Raw genomic sequence first — 14955 nt, 5'->3', positions numbered from 1 at the left:
CAGAAGGTGGGAGCAGGGCTCGTTTTTTCCCATAGAGGTGATAATTATTTGTTACTTTTGAAGTGGAAATTGACAATATCTGTATTTCAAATGGATGTGGTCTTGAGAAATTTGTGAATAATTTGTGGTTGCAGCTCCTGATTTGTGAAGGAGAGCACACACTTAAAACTGTTTTGATTGCTTTTGGTTAACAGTGGGGAACTGCTGCAATGTTTAAAACTAACTGTGGAACAGAGAAGCACAGAACTTTACTTAACACACATTGCTAAGTGCTTTGGTAAATTGGAGCTTGTCTTATTTGTGTCTTTGCATCCAATGTAGCTAATGGCAGAGAAGATGCAGCTGCAGGAACAGTTGCAAGCAGAAACCGAACTGTGTGCTGAAGCTGAGGAGATAAGAGCTCGCCTGACAGCCAAGAAACAAGAGCTGGAGGAGATATGTCATGATCTGGAAGCAAGGGTGGAGGAAGAGGAAGAACGGTGTCAACATCTGCAGGCCGAAAAGAAGAAAATGCAGCAGAATATCCAGGTAATGCCTTAGGAATGCTGTCTCTTGTCAGTAAAGAGGATAGTGAGGGTTAGAGTGGTTCTTCTGCCTCAGCTTGGAGGGAGATGAAAGAGAGAAGGTGTGGAAACAGCAGTAGAACGCAGCAGTTCTGGTGCTGAGCCTGAGGCTTCAGTTGGCTGTCTGGAATGAGCTGTTCCATTCTTGAAGGTTCTCGGGTTGCTGTTGATAATTGCTGCCCCGAGATGCGTAGGATGTCTCTGCTTCAGCCCGTGCAACTGAAGAACGAGTCTGGACTCTTTTCAGTCTTGAGGTTGTTTATTAATTCTTATCTATAAAATTTTCTTTCTGCCCAGCCGAGATCTGCTCAGCAAGGCAGCCACGAGCACTCTGACCGCCCCCAACGCGGTGTCGTCCTTTTATACTACAAACTACGTATATCATATTTACACTTAATTCCCAATACCTACCACCTATGTTAGACAGTGCACTTCTACTCTAAACCAATCCCCAAGTGCCAACATCACTGCAGAAAATGGAGAACAAGAAGAAGAAAGAAGAAAGACTAGGCGCGCCCTCATTCCTCCATCTTGTCCCCATAACCCCCATACCAAAAATCCTAAAATCTACATTTTCACCCTGTGAATACTTTGTTATTACACCATTCAAACCTGTGTGGCTTTCACGTTCTCATACAAAGCTGGTAACTTGCTCCAAGGGTCAAAATCAAATCCCCAGGTGTTCTGGGCAGCATGCCAGGGTCTCCGAGCCCCCCAACGGGGTCCTCGGCAACTCTGGACATCCGAAGGGATGTGCTGAGTTCTGACAGAAGGTGATGGCCACTTCTCAAACAATTAGACAAATCTTTGCTTTGTTTTAGGAATGGTAGTATTCTTTGCAAAACAGCATTGCTTATTCTGCTAGAAAATTTGTTAATTGGCATGCAGTATGTTGCATTAAGTCATGGCAGAGATATCAGTCTAGGACCTACTGATAATACCAGGAAGGAAGGGTGAAGAAACATTCCGTTCTAGTATTGCTACTGTACTGTTCCATGCATTGGTGAGCAGCACTGACAAATACCTTGCTTTTCTTTGGGTGTTGTGAAGGAACTAGAGGAGCAGCTTGAGGAAGAGGAAAGTGCAAGGCAGAAGCTGCAGCTAGAAAAAGTGACCACAGAGGCCAAATTGAAGAAATTGGAAGAAGATGTGCTAGTTCTGGAAGATCAGAATCTCAAATTGGCTAAGGTAAGACTCCCACATCATCTTGCACATGCTAAAGATGCCCTGGTGCTTCTCTTGGAGAAAGCCACTCCAGGTTGACCTTTTCCCTATTACAGGGAAACTTACTAATTAATTCAGTCTTGTCTTTGAGAATTCTGACCTGAAGTTTTGAAAGTAGCTGCCTGCCTGTATTCTCAACAGTCAGTATTGTATGATATGTAAATAACTTTCACTAAATAATGATCCATGAGCAAACATTTTCTGATGCATTGTTATGCCAATCAGTATCAAGTTATTTTATAAACAGACTTCCCTTTCAGTTTTGAAAGGGGTATCATATCTTTCATTTAAATTCAACTTTAAATTTATTTGAATTCTGTTTGTGATTCTGAACGGATTTCTTTCTTTGAGATTCCTTGTAGCAGGAATAGGCACTCATGACATTGACATTTCTAAGCAGTCAGATCTGGAAAAATACCCTGTTATTCCAGCAACTCTTTTGACTCTTCTTTCTCAATTCTGCAGGAAAAGAAACTCTTGGAAGACAGAATGTCTGAATTTACAACAAACCTGACAGAGGAAGAGGAAAAATCTAAGAGTTTAGCCAAACTGAAGAATAAACATGAGGCCATGATCACTGACCTTGAAGGTGGTTTTGGGTTTTGTTTTTTTTTTTAAAGACAGATCCTGTAAAGACTTGCCTAATTAGTTTTAGGTGGTTTCTTGTTAAAATTTGTTGAACTTCAGTTTCATTTCTGAAAGAATTTTAGTCCTCCCAAGTATCTGAAGGGTTAAAAATTAGTCTATAGTGTGTGAGCTATTGATCAGTTTGATAGAGCTGTGCTCTTGTCTGGCTGAAGGTTATGTGCCTTGTCAGCTGAGCCCTTGATCTAAATAAAAATCCTCTCCAAAGCAGCCAGGCCAATGGAGAAGAGAGGCTGGTTTTCTTTCTTCTCCTGCTGTGGAAGTGTCTCCACTTTTCTACTTCCGGCAGCATCGATCTGTCAGGGTTAGTGCTGTTTCTGATAGCCTGTTTGCACAAGTTCTTCAGAGTTCTAGGAGGATATTCTTCTGGAGACTGCCTGTTTAGTTTCAGTAAAGGGAGAGCAGACCTTGTGTTCAGCACCACTAAATGGGTGCTTACGCCTGCGTGGTGTGAGGCTGGCATTGTGTTTGCATTGTTACAGTGAGGGTGGGAAAAGGAGGTTTGGCTGTAAGGTGAGGGGAAGGGAAATTGCCCAGATAAATTTTGAGGGCAAAATAGAGTAGATGGAGTAGATGCCTCTATAGGTCCTGACAAAATAATGCAGTCCAGGTACAATTTGGACAGTTGTGTTATCAGGAAAGAAATCACTGCTTAAATCTATTTTTCTGTGCTTGTACAATGTTCTGAGTGTGTAACTTAACGTGTCCCCATCTCCATTAGAACGCCTGCGACGTGAAGAAAAGCAGAGGCAGGAGTTGGAAAAGACTCGTCGGAAGCTTGAAGGGGACTCCACTGATCTGCATGACCAGATTGCTGAGCTGCAGGCTCAGATTGCAGAACTCAAAATGCAGCTGGCCAAGAAGGAAGAGGAGCTGCAGGCAGCCTTAGCTAGGTGAGAACCCGACCTGTGGGGTTCAGGGACCACCTAGTTGGGAAGTATTTCTTGTCTTGTGTCACTTGGAATAGGGTGAATAGGCATAAATGCAACCTGTGGATGTTGTATTTTAGCCTGTGGACTATTTAAGATCCATGTCCTTGGCATTAGAGTTCTTTAGCTGCTGCTCACTGCCACATTCTCTGTCCAGAACTAGACTATGGATTCAATAGGCACTGCATGCATTTGACTGGAGTAGTAATCCTTAAGCTGTGATTAAAAAGTAGTGGCAGCACACTGGTGTCCCTCTGGTAGTTTCTGTATTCATCTACTCGGTAAAGTGTCCGATTTCCATTGTAAAATGGTGCTTTTTCTTCTGCTTTCTTCTGTTGTCAGTCCCTCTCTGTCCCCTTCTTTAAGGTGAGTAATTGCGCTGTCTCAAGTATTGAGAGATAGAGTTTAGGATTTGTAGATCGTATATGGATCAAAGTCTGAATTTAACACTGTAGAGCTGACCAATACCAGCTTTTCTTGATTATTTTTGGTAGGACAGGTTGTCTTAATTTGTGTATGGTTTAAGTCTCCTCTGACCAGAACCTTATGTTGAACACAGAGTGGAAGAAGAGGCAGCACAGAAGAACATGGCCCTGAAGAAGATCAGGGAACTCGAATCCCAGATCACCGAGCTGCAGGAAGACCTGGAGTCAGAGAGAGCATTCAGGAATAAAGCTGAAAAACAGAAGCGGGATCTGGGAGAAGAGCTGGAGGCATTGAAAACAGAGCTGGAAGACACATTAGATTCTACAGCTGCTCAGCAGGAGCTGAGGTAAGTCCAGCGTGGGACTGTGTTATCTTTATTTGGGTTTGGTTTTGGCTGTTTTTAATAATTCTGCTGTATTCAGTCTCTTACCATAGCAAGTCTTTGCCTTTATCACAGGTTAGCAGCCTCAGTGACTACAGAAGGAGGTGGTGTGCAAGCCCTAGTCAGGACTGTATTACCTCACCTGATGTCAGAAAGTTGATTTGCTCCCTAACCAAATTATCAGTGGTTCCCCTGAACCCTTGGTACATTCAGGCTGTTACTTCTTAGGCAGAAATAATGCTGCCAGCTTTGAAAAGTATCTTTATAGCCTAAACAGACCTTGGGATTGTCATGCATTAGAGGTGCTGTTGGTGGATATACACCTCTGTCTAATTCCCTCCTTGGCATTTAAATGGAATTTGTGAATTTTGCAGGTCAAAGAGAGAGCAAGAAGTAACGGTTTTGAAGAAGACCCTTGAAGATGAGGCGAAGACTCATGAGGCTCAAATCCAAGAGATGAGGCAGAAACATTCACAAGCTATTGAAGATCTGGCAGAGCAGTTAGAACAAACCAAACGGGTATGTGGAACAAAAATCACAGGGCCAAAGCAGTCAACCTGAAATGACAGCGCAGAAGAGCACAAAGTGTTCATGATACTCAAACATGTTCCCTTGCTAGATCATTTTTCTCCATGAGGCATATATAAAGCTGTTTTAAATAGTGGCATTTGTTCTTTTTTCTCCTGTTAGGCATGTTATACTGCACATCCAAGACATTCTTCTCACTGCTAGCAGTTGTTAGCTTGTACAACCTCTAATTTGGAAATCTGATGGTGCAGGACTTTTTTCTGTATTGTTGTCTTCTCTGATTGTTAGATTGTCTCCTGATAATCAGTGACAGACTGTTCATCTTGTTTTTTTCTGAGTAAGCAGTCTGCAACTTAACTGCTAAACATACAGCATTAGCTTGCTTGTTGGAAAAACATGTACTCACTGGATCCTGCCATATGTAAAGTCTGAGGGGTTTTGTTGCCTTTTCTTTTCCTCTTCAGGTGAAAGCAAATCTTGAGAAAGCAAAACAAGCTCTGGAAAGTGAGAAGGTTGAACTGTCCAATGAGGTGAAGGCTCTTCTGCAGGGCAAAGGCGATGCTGAGCACAAGCGGAAAAAAGTGGATGCTCAGCTCCAGGAGCTGCAGGTGAAATTCACAGAAGGCGAAAGAGTGAAGACTGAACTGGCTGAGAGAGTTAACAAACTGCAGGTGAGTGGCATGGGTTTTGCTTAGCTTCAGCCCAGGGCTCAAGAGAAAAAGTTGTAGGGTGGTGTCTCCCCATGCCTAGTTCAAAAATTCTGCTCCTCCTGAGGATAATGTTCCTAAAAACAGGAAATCCATCATTTGCTTCCCAAGGGCTATGCAAACTCCTTACCTCATTGCCAGACCAGCATATTTGGATTGATGTTACTTATTTTGAGCAGCCCTGAGAAGGTGAAATAAGCAGTTGGTGTTGGAGTTTGAGTTTTGTAAGGCTCAAGGAGTCAGAGTGTCTGTGCCCCCTGAAGACAGGCAGTCGTTTGCACAGCACAGCCCTGTGAGCACTCAGCTGCTGGAGCACCTGGGGGGGCACACACAGACTGGTGGTTGTGTAACTCTTGTGGGAGATGGTGTCTGGAAGTTTTGTCACATGGTTGATGTCTCAAGGATGATGTGTGAATTTATGGCTTTCTTCAAAGGTGCAGCAAATCCCTTAGAGTGACACAAAACATTGTCTTTGGCCTTCTCCTTTATGGAGGGTCGTCATTAAAAGTCAAACACTACTAGCATATGCACAACCTTTTGAAGCATGAAAATGTAATTTTGAGACTCTAAATTTTGTCCTGAAGCAGATAATATAAAATAAAAGAGAGTGAGTTTAATAAAAAATTTTACAATTGCTTACCAGGCTAAAATCTCATATAGGCCTTAACCCAAACCAACCAAAATCAGAAGGCTGTTGCAATAGAGGTCTGAAATAAAAATCTCATTTCAACTTCTCATATTTAATTCCTGGAACTGTGGAAATGATGTGTTCATTCCTTGAAAGATTATACACATGCCCTCCTGTTGAGAGATGCCTCAGTTTTCAGTTTTAGGTCTCCTAGCTGCTCACCTCTTCCCGTCTTTGTTTTTTATGATGCGTTCAGTAACTGATACTCTGATCTCCCCTTCAGGTCGAGTTGGACAATGTCACAGGTCTTCTGAACCAGTCTGACAGTAAATCAATCAAATTAGCAAAGGATTTCTCTGCTCTGGAATCACAGCTTCAGGATACACAGGTGAGTGCTTTGGAAACCAAGGCAACTGTGTGTCTGTTACAGATTGGTAAAGGGAGAAATCACTCCGGATGCCATTAAGTACTGATTATACAACAATTCAAAGGATTGAGTCTGGATTTTTTTTTTTTTTGCTAAGGGGTTTAAACTGTGTGGCACTGAGAGCATTTCTACAGAAAAAAGCTGGTTACCTTCCTTCTGCTTCCTCAGCCTGTGGAACATGTGACTTTCCTTGTCTTGGGCTTAGAAGTCCTCTATCAGTTTTCCACCTGAGAGCATTTAAGTGTTTCAACTGACTTCAGTGCTTGTTTGAAGTTCTTGTGTGAGATCTTCATAGTCAAGTATTTGACAGGGTGTCTGTGTGTGTGCGCACATATGTGATTTCCAGTAAATTTGTCAAATTAGGCAGAAAGTTTTATTTCCCAGTGGATGTTGGGGAAGTGATGGATTAAAATAATTTTGTATTTTTTTTCAGGAGTTAAATCATCCTTAGTCTTACACTTTGGGAAAAACATGCATTAACAGTTAGCAGAATATGACTCTTAAGGTCAAGCATGGAGTGCTAAGAAGGTTGGAAGGGAAAGGAAGAGCACATCAATAATAAGTAGCCTTGGACAATCATTGATATTGTGTCTACTTACTAGTTCTTAAAAAACAGATTCAAAGACAGGGCACAATACAAAAATTCTGCACTAGGTTTGAAGATGAGTTAATCTTTACAGATCCTTCAGCTCAAGCACTGGCAGCATAAGTCAGTCAATGCTGTTGTGCCCTAAGCTGGTAAATGACCAGTACTGTACAGTTCTGCTGAGACCGGCATAGTTTTTAACCATGCAAGAGCACTTGGGTCTGTTCTTTGGTACTGGAATATGAGAGAGACACATAGCAGAGTACAGTCATGCTGTTGTTGGGAAAGGTCTGAATACTCTCTGTGCTACTTGGAGGACTTGAGAAAGGACTGTGGAAAAGCTTGTGCAGTAAAGCCTTGAGAAAGGCTTGTGTGGCAAGGAGTGTACTTTAATGATTAGAGTGTAGGAGAGAATAGGACCCTTCTGAATATTTTGTTTCTGTACTGACTCACTGAAAAGCAGTTATTTAAATTCTGTCTTCAGTTGTCTTATCTGTGAAATTAGTTGCATGCTTAAACTCAACTTCAGAAGCACTCCTGGAGAGAGTGGATGAGGATTGTGAGCCTTTAAATCCAACAAGTGGTGCTGAATTCCACTGGGGTGTTTGCTTTATAGGAGCTGCTGCAGGAGGAGACTCGCCTCAAACTGAGCCTCAGCACTAAGCTGAAGCAAATGGAAGATGAGAAGAATGCTTTCAAGGAGCAACTGGAAGAAGAGGAGGAGGCAAAGAGAAACCTGGAGAAACAGATCTCTATTCTTCAGCAACAGGTACAGAGTCTGCATCCCATAAACCAGTGACTTTAGGGAGGAAGGATAAGCACAGGTCTGTCTTGAGAGAAGATTTAAATGCAGAATTGACTTCTAGTAACACAACCTTTCCAGAGGAAGGGTGATTTTGCTGATTTGGGTGAGAGAAGAAATGAGGTGGTCTCTGATGATAATCATATGAACTGCTTGTAGATTTCTGTCCAGGAATTCCTTTGGGAATTCAGTCATACAGTATTATCTGTAGCAGGGAGTAGTACCTTCAGACTCTCTTACTTGAAAGTCCTAAACTTCTGGTGCTGGTAAACTGCACAGAACATTTTCTGTGGCTTCATGTGCAATCCTGGTCCTTTAGGCAATAGATGCAAAGAAGAAGATGGATGATGGTCTGGGCTGCCTTGAGTCAGCAGAGGAAGCCAGGAAGAAGCTGCAGAAGGACTTGGAGGGCTTGAGCCAGCGATATGAAGAGAAGACAGCTGCATATGACAAGCTGGAAAAAACAAAGACCCGCCTGCAGCAGGAGCTGGATGACCTGGCTGTGGACTTGGACCATCAGCGGCAGATTGTCTCCAACCTAGAGAAGAAGCAGAAGAAGTTTGATCAGGTATGACTTCAGTCATAAGCATTCAGTAGGTACATCTTATTTATAGGTCTGCTTTAAGAATACCTAAGCAATACTGTTTGGAGAATGCATATTTATTTCTGAACTAAGGCAGAGCACGTAGAGTGGAGGAAAAAAGCTTTAATAGAAGTGAATTAATTTTGTTCTATGAATAGGAAGTTAAGCAATGTTCCTTTTCCCAAAGGAAAACATTTCTATCAAAACCAATATTGAGTTTGAAGTATCATTTGCAAATCATCTCAAGAAGGTTAAAAAAAATAGGTTGGAGGCCTAGGAAATCAGGCATTTGTTTACTTGGGGTCAGCACAGTTGTTAGCGATGGGATGGTGTGCTTCATTCTCTGAAGCTGCATTTTCTTGATTCCTGCTATCCTTGGAAGAACACTATTAAGAAGGCCCTGATGAGAAGATGCATGTTTACCTTGTTAGCAAATGATCAGTGATTTCTCAGAATACTGATGCTGTGCTCTTGTAGCTGTTGGCAGAGGAGAAGACCATCTCCGCCAAGTATGCGGAGGAACGGGACCGCGCTGAGGCAGAGGCCCGGGAGAAGGAGACCAAGGCCCTGTCCCTGGCCAGAGCCCTGGAAGAAGCCATAGAGCAGAAGGCTGAGATGGAACGAATGAATAAGCAGTTCCGTGCAGAGATGGAAGATCTCATGAGCTCCAAGGATGATGTTGGGAAGAGTGTAAGTATTCAGTTGAAGTGTTGGGAAATGTCACACAGTCGATACTGTTACTTCTGTACTGCAAAAAGCTGATGCCAGTGGTAACACAGAGGAACGTTGTAGAGAGTACTGGATACATTGTGAGTTTGTGAATGTTATGTTTGTATTATGTCACTAAGTGGTAGAAGTGGGTTGGAAATAACCCAAATGAGGCATTATCAAAGCTGAAAATTACCTAGTGTCCTTGTGGCAGAGGTGAAGGTATGGTGTGAACCTGATATGTAAAATACAGCAATTAGCCAGGCAGTGGAAGACATTACCTCCAATATTTCAAAAAAAGAGAAATTTTATGTTAATTAAGGAAAATAATAGATTCAGAGGCTAAGAAGTATTTTCTTGAATTCTGTCAGAACTGGAGGTGTCCACCTCTAGTAAGTCTTGACTAAATCAGAACTGGGCTGACAAATGCTTTTCTCTTTTTCCCCACCACCACCCTCACACACACAATCAGAACAGTAGTTGTGGTTCAGACTGGCAGCGTGCATCTGCCCTAATACAAGGGACAGGTGCAGTGTTCTTGTATCCAGTCTGATGTGAGTGGCTCTTCTTAGCCTTTTTTTCTGTTAGAGTAGCTTAAATTGTTGGCACTCTGTGGAAACCTCACGTGTGGTACTGTGTTGTAGGTCCATGAGCTGGAGAAAGCTAAGCGAGCCCTGGAGCAGCAGGTGGAGGAGATGAAGACACAGCTGGAAGAGCTGGAGGATGAACTGCAGGCCACAGAGGATGCCAAACTGCGGCTAGAAGTGAACCAACAGGCTATGAAGGCACAGTTTGACCGGGACCTCCAGGGCCGTGATGAGCAGAATGAAGAGAAGAAGAAACAGCTGATCAGACAAGTAAGAACGGCTCTGTAAATCCTCAACAAAGGCACTTGTGTCCAGAGACGGTCAGGCAGGCAGTGCCAATCCAAAGATTGTTGTTAATGTTAATACTCCAGGCAATATTGCAAAGCTGTGACAGACTTCCTCCCTTGTGTGTGTGATTGTTCCAATAGTCTTTGTCTATCACAGGAACCCGTGGGGCTTTGTTAGTGAGGAATGTCAGCCCCATCCCCCTGCCAGGGAGAATGAAGACAAGTCACATGCTTGCACTTACACAGCCTTTGAAAGGGGAGTGCGAGAAGTGGGTGCTGGGAAAGGAAGGAGCTGAAATGCTGATGCCTCTGCTGCTCCACACAGGTTCGGGAGATGGAGGCAGAACTGGAGGATGAACGAAAACAGCGCTCCATGGCTGTGGCTGCCAGGAAGAAGCTCGAGATGGACCTGAAGGATTTGGAAAGCCATATAGACACTGCTAACAAGAATCGCGAAGAAGCCATCAAGCAGCTGCGCAAACTGCAGGTGAAGCATTGCAGCTGTTCCAGCTGTCAGGGCAGAGTTTTTACCCAGGGAAACAGGATGCAACATTTCACCTTGCCAGAACATTGCATCAGTGTCACAAGAGCAGCAGAATCTTGCAGTAGTTCACTGTGAAAGATCTTTTGGCACTCTCAAGCATCCTTCTAATCCCATCTGCCTGTTTACCTCCCTGGGAGACAAGCTGTAGGCAAAGTCCGCTCTAGTGCTTGCTTCAAGGTCCCTGTTTTTGGAAAGGATTACAGAGATGCAAAGCTAGAGAACCTTAAATAACATTTAGGCATACTCCTGCCCCAAGATGGCTCTGTCGTGCTCTTTAAATTCCTGCAAGCAGGTGTCTGACCTGTTCTCAGGAAAAACTAAATCCTCCCTAGACTGTTCATTCCATTGCTTCACTAGAAAGCTCCCTGTACCTTCCCTTCCCTTCTCCATTTATCTGACAAAACTTTTTTCTAGAAAAAGCAATCCTGTTTGCTTCCATTGATATTTTTACATGTTACTTGTGAAATGCAAAAAGGATGATTCCTTTTGTTTTTACAGCAACCTTTGTGGTTGCTGAAGAGTAATGAATCCCTATTTGTTTTCCATCCATGTTTCCCATAAGACAAACAAACCACATCTCTTAGTATGAGTGCTCTGAAATTCATCTCTTTCTATTCTCTGTTTTCAGGCACAAATGAAGGATTACATGCGGGAACTGGAGGACACACGTACTTCCAGAGAAGAGATCTTGGCACAGGCCAAAGAAAACGAGAAGAAGCTGAAAAGCATGGAGGCAGAGATGATCCAGTTGCAGGAGGTAATGGAATATGCATGAAAATGAAGAGTTGGTTTGTTTTCTTTGGCCAAGAACTATATGTAGCAGTCTAAGCTGGAGTGTTTATTTCCTTTATTTTGTACTTTTTGCTTCGCTCAAATATGAGGTCCCATTCAAAATGCAGACTTTGGCCCTTTCCTGACAGCTGTGATAGGAGTGTGCAAAGCAAAGGAAGCTGTGGGGTGGACAGGGAACAAGCCATGTCATAGAATTAGCTTTGGATCATGCTGGAGACCATACCAGCCATTACCAGTGTAACTCCTTTTTCCTATGCTGCATTAATTGGTAGCTTCCTATTGGATCAGTGTCTGTCTCGTTTTCATTCCAGGAACTTGCAGCTGCTGAGCGTGCCAAGCGCCAAGCCCAGCAAGAGAGGGATGAGCTGGCTGATGAGATTGCCAACAACAGTGGTAAAGGGTGAGTCATGTTCCCCGTTTGAGGGAGGAGGAGCTGCTGTGAGAGAACACTTCTTGGCCTGTTTTTTTTAACATAGACTGCAGCACACACTGTATCCCCTCTGGTCCCTAAAGACTGAGCTAATTTTGTGTACAAGTGGTGAGTTTTCCCTGAGGCATTGATGCCATCAGTGCTGCATTAATGCTCTCATGACTCTGTGTCCTGCAGAGCACTGGCCATGGAGGAGAAGAGGCGCCTGGAGGCACGGATAGCTCAGCTGGAGGAGGAGTTAGAGGAAGAACAGGGCAACACTGAGATAATCAATGACCGGCTCAAGAAGGCAAATCTTCAGGTACCTGTTCAGGCTGCAGCAGCCCATGGGGGTTCTCTGGTGTCTGTGAATTGTCCAGCTGTGCTCTGAGTAATGCCAGCAGCTGCCTTGTGCACAGTGCAGGCCCTCAGAAGGCCAGAGGTGTGAACAAGATGAAACAGCTGAATACTACAGTACAGAAAATAGCAGCCAAAATTATCTTAACTCACTGGCTTTGACCATTTAAAATTATTGAGTAGCTGGAACAATCTCCCAAGTTTATTTTAAACCAAACCAACCCCCTCCCAGTCCATTTTTCTGTACAAAGGGATATTGAGAAAGATGATCTGTGGCATGCTGCTCCAACTTGACGTGCTGAAGAGTGCCACAATGTGTTTGGAAAATTACTTTTCTGCCAGTTCTATGCTGTTTCAAATGGACTGAACATATGAAATTTGTTAGGCTGCTATAGAAACCGCAATCTTGGTCTGCCTGCTGCATGCCTTATTTTGTCTGCCCAACTTTGAGAGTCAAGCATGCTGTTTTCTTAGCACTCCAAAGCCAAGGATCTGGGCTGATGGTTTTCCAAAGGGCTTATTAATTCCAATAGACGAGAGTGTAGTTCTCTACATGGTTGACTATTAGCCAGAGCCCTGGCTTGGAAGTAGGCAAGTTCTCGCCCTTTTACCTCTATAAGTCAGTATTTTAAAGCTGCTGCTTTGTACTGGAAATAGACAGCAAAAACCCAATAAATTAGTACAGCACATGTACTGGATCCACTTGCTTCAGGATTTTTGTAATTCAGAGGCTGATAATTACTGTTAAGTGCCAGACCATGGCCTTAGCCCCAGAGGGCAGTGAATGTGATTGGCAAATTTAGTTAGCCCTAAGAGGAGGTTGATAAACCTGTTATTCAAGGAATTACTTTGAAAATCTGGGTAAACTGAGATACTTGGAGAAGTTTCCTGCCTACAGATAGCTCCCTCTGCATCAGAGTTATTCCAAGTATTCGGCTCACCCTCAGGGTCCTTGTTCTTTTTGATTCTGAGAAATAAATGAACCTTTGAGCAGGAGCACTGGCTGTGCTGAGCAGTCCTTATCTCTGTCTCGGTGCAGATCGATCAGATGAACGCCGACCTGAATGCTGAGCGCAGCAACGCGCAGAAGAACGAGAACGCTCGCCAGCAGATGGAGCGCCAGAACAAGGAGCTCAAGCTCAAACTGCAGGAGATGGAGAGCGCTGTCAAGTCCAAGTACAAGGCTACCATCACAGCCTTGGAAGCAAAGATAGCACAGCTGGAAGAGCAGTTGGACATGGAGACCAAGTATGTACTAGAAGAAACTCTGTCTGCTTTACCAGCTTCCATCCCTTCTGGGATTTTAAGCTCTTCTTAATTTTGATTTGTCTGAGTGAGAGCTTCACCCTAGATATACAGGGTAGCACAGAAGTAAGATCCTGGCACACCTTCCTTGTTTTTCACAGTAAACACTTACAGCTTCTTCTGAATTCAACCACTCCTAAAACTGTAGCTGTGGTACACTTGTTGCCCCTCTGTAGCTCTTGTCCATGTGACATCAGCCTTTTGGTCATTTCTGGGGAACATTGTTTCCCATCCCCTTTTCTTCCTAAGTTAAGGAGGACTTTTGCTATCTTCCTCACTTCTAACTTGCCCAGGTCAGGTGATGTTGTTGGGGACAGTGGGAGATAAGCTGTTGTCTGAGTCCCCCTGTGTTTGTGTTCAGGGAGCGCCAGGCTGCCAGCAAACAGGTGCGCCGTGCCGAGAAGAAGCTGAAAGACATCCTGCTACAGGTGGATGATGAAAGGCGTAATGCTGAGCAATTCAAAGATCAGGTGGGTACCTGATGTGTCTGTGAGACACATGACAGACACTTGCAGTGTCTGTGAGTCTTCTGGGGGGCAGGCTTTTCCTTCTACAACCAAGGCATTCATCATCCTATGGATTTCTCCTTTTCTCTGTCACTGTAATAATTACAAGATGAGACAGATGAAAATGTGATTCTTTTAAAGAAAAACTAGGACCCCTCAAGACCTATGAAATTCCCTTCAGAAATGAAAGAGGGGGCTTTGGAAACTCTGCTTTTTACTGCTCTAAGTACTGTGCTGCAACTCTGGGGAATCACTGAGTTGTTATCACTTTTTGCCCCGTACACGCTCAGGCGGACAAGGCCAACATGCGCTTGAAGCAGCTGAAGCGCCAGCTGGAGGAAGCAGAAGAGGAGGCCCAGCGAGCCAATGCATCCCGTAGGAAGCTGCAGCGGGAGCTGGAGGATGCCACCGAAACAGCGGATGCCATGAACAGAGAAGTCAGCTCCCTGAAGAGCAAACTCAGGTAAGGAGGAGCGTTTTGTGCCATGCCTTGGCAGCCGGTGCAGCATGGGCTTTGTGCAGCTGCCCACACCAAACAGCAGGGCCGGTGCTTCCCCACCTCATCCCAGAGCCTGCCCTGCCTGTGAGTTCGTGGAACGTTGCTGATGTGCTGTGTGTCCTTCCCTAGGCGTGGGGACCTGCCGTTCGTCATGACGCGCCGGCTGGTCAGGAAGGGAACAGGAGAGTCCGTGTCCGACGAGGAAGTGGATGGCAAGGCAGATGCTGGTGATGCCAAAGCTACTGAATAATTCCTCCCATTTGACCCAGGTTACATGTGAGGGAGTGACCCACCTACCCTCCCCTCTTCCATTGGACTTCCAGCAATCCCTCTCCTCCTAAATTGGCTGGGGATCTGCAGAGCAAGCCCAGGTCTGTGTGTCTGGAGCCATCGGGCATCTGTGTTCCTAGTTTTCTCCTCTTTCCAGTTTCCTAATCCTCTTTGTATTTAATGCCAAAGAGCCAGGGCTCCGAAATTTGACCAGCAGTTTGGCCACTGCAAAGGCCTATAGAACTGTCTGTGCCAAGTCTG

General features: G+C 44.3%; 1 protein-coding gene across 1 annotated transcript in view; it reads left to right on the top strand.

Moving 5' to 3' along the window:
- MYH9 (myosin heavy chain 9) overlaps positions 1–14955 on the top strand; it is a 53937-nt gene extending 38982 nt beyond the window's left edge. Inside the window, exons 21-40 of the mRNA XM_005421810.3 lie at positions 322–528; positions 1614–1751; positions 2253–2376; positions 3154–3325; positions 3921–4133; positions 4544–4688; positions 5162–5368; positions 6316–6420; positions 7662–7814; positions 8167–8415; positions 8908–9120; positions 9783–9995; positions 10338–10499; positions 11185–11313; positions 11660–11748; positions 11956–12079; positions 13154–13362; positions 13781–13889; positions 14216–14388; positions 14554–14955. Of these exons, the coding sequence (XP_005421867.1) occupies positions 322–528; positions 1614–1751; positions 2253–2376; positions 3154–3325; positions 3921–4133; positions 4544–4688; positions 5162–5368; positions 6316–6420; positions 7662–7814; positions 8167–8415; positions 8908–9120; positions 9783–9995; positions 10338–10499; positions 11185–11313; positions 11660–11748; positions 11956–12079; positions 13154–13362; positions 13781–13889; positions 14216–14388; positions 14554–14674 (3255 nt within the window). The 3' untranslated portion in view covers positions 14675–14955. The remainder of the gene's footprint in view (positions 1–321; positions 529–1613; positions 1752–2252; positions 2377–3153; positions 3326–3920; positions 4134–4543; positions 4689–5161; positions 5369–6315; positions 6421–7661; positions 7815–8166; positions 8416–8907; positions 9121–9782; positions 9996–10337; positions 10500–11184; positions 11314–11659; positions 11749–11955; positions 12080–13153; positions 13363–13780; positions 13890–14215; positions 14389–14553) is intronic.

This window comes from Geospiza fortis, unplaced genomic scaffold (genome assembly GCF_000277835.1).
Source record: "Geospiza fortis unplaced genomic scaffold, GeoFor_1.0 scaffold173, whole genome shotgun sequence".
NCBI lineage: Eukaryota > Metazoa > Chordata > Aves > Passeriformes > Thraupidae > Geospiza > Geospiza fortis.
Note: the sequence above shows the minus strand (reverse complement) of the source record. Positions and strands in the feature narration are given on the sequence as shown.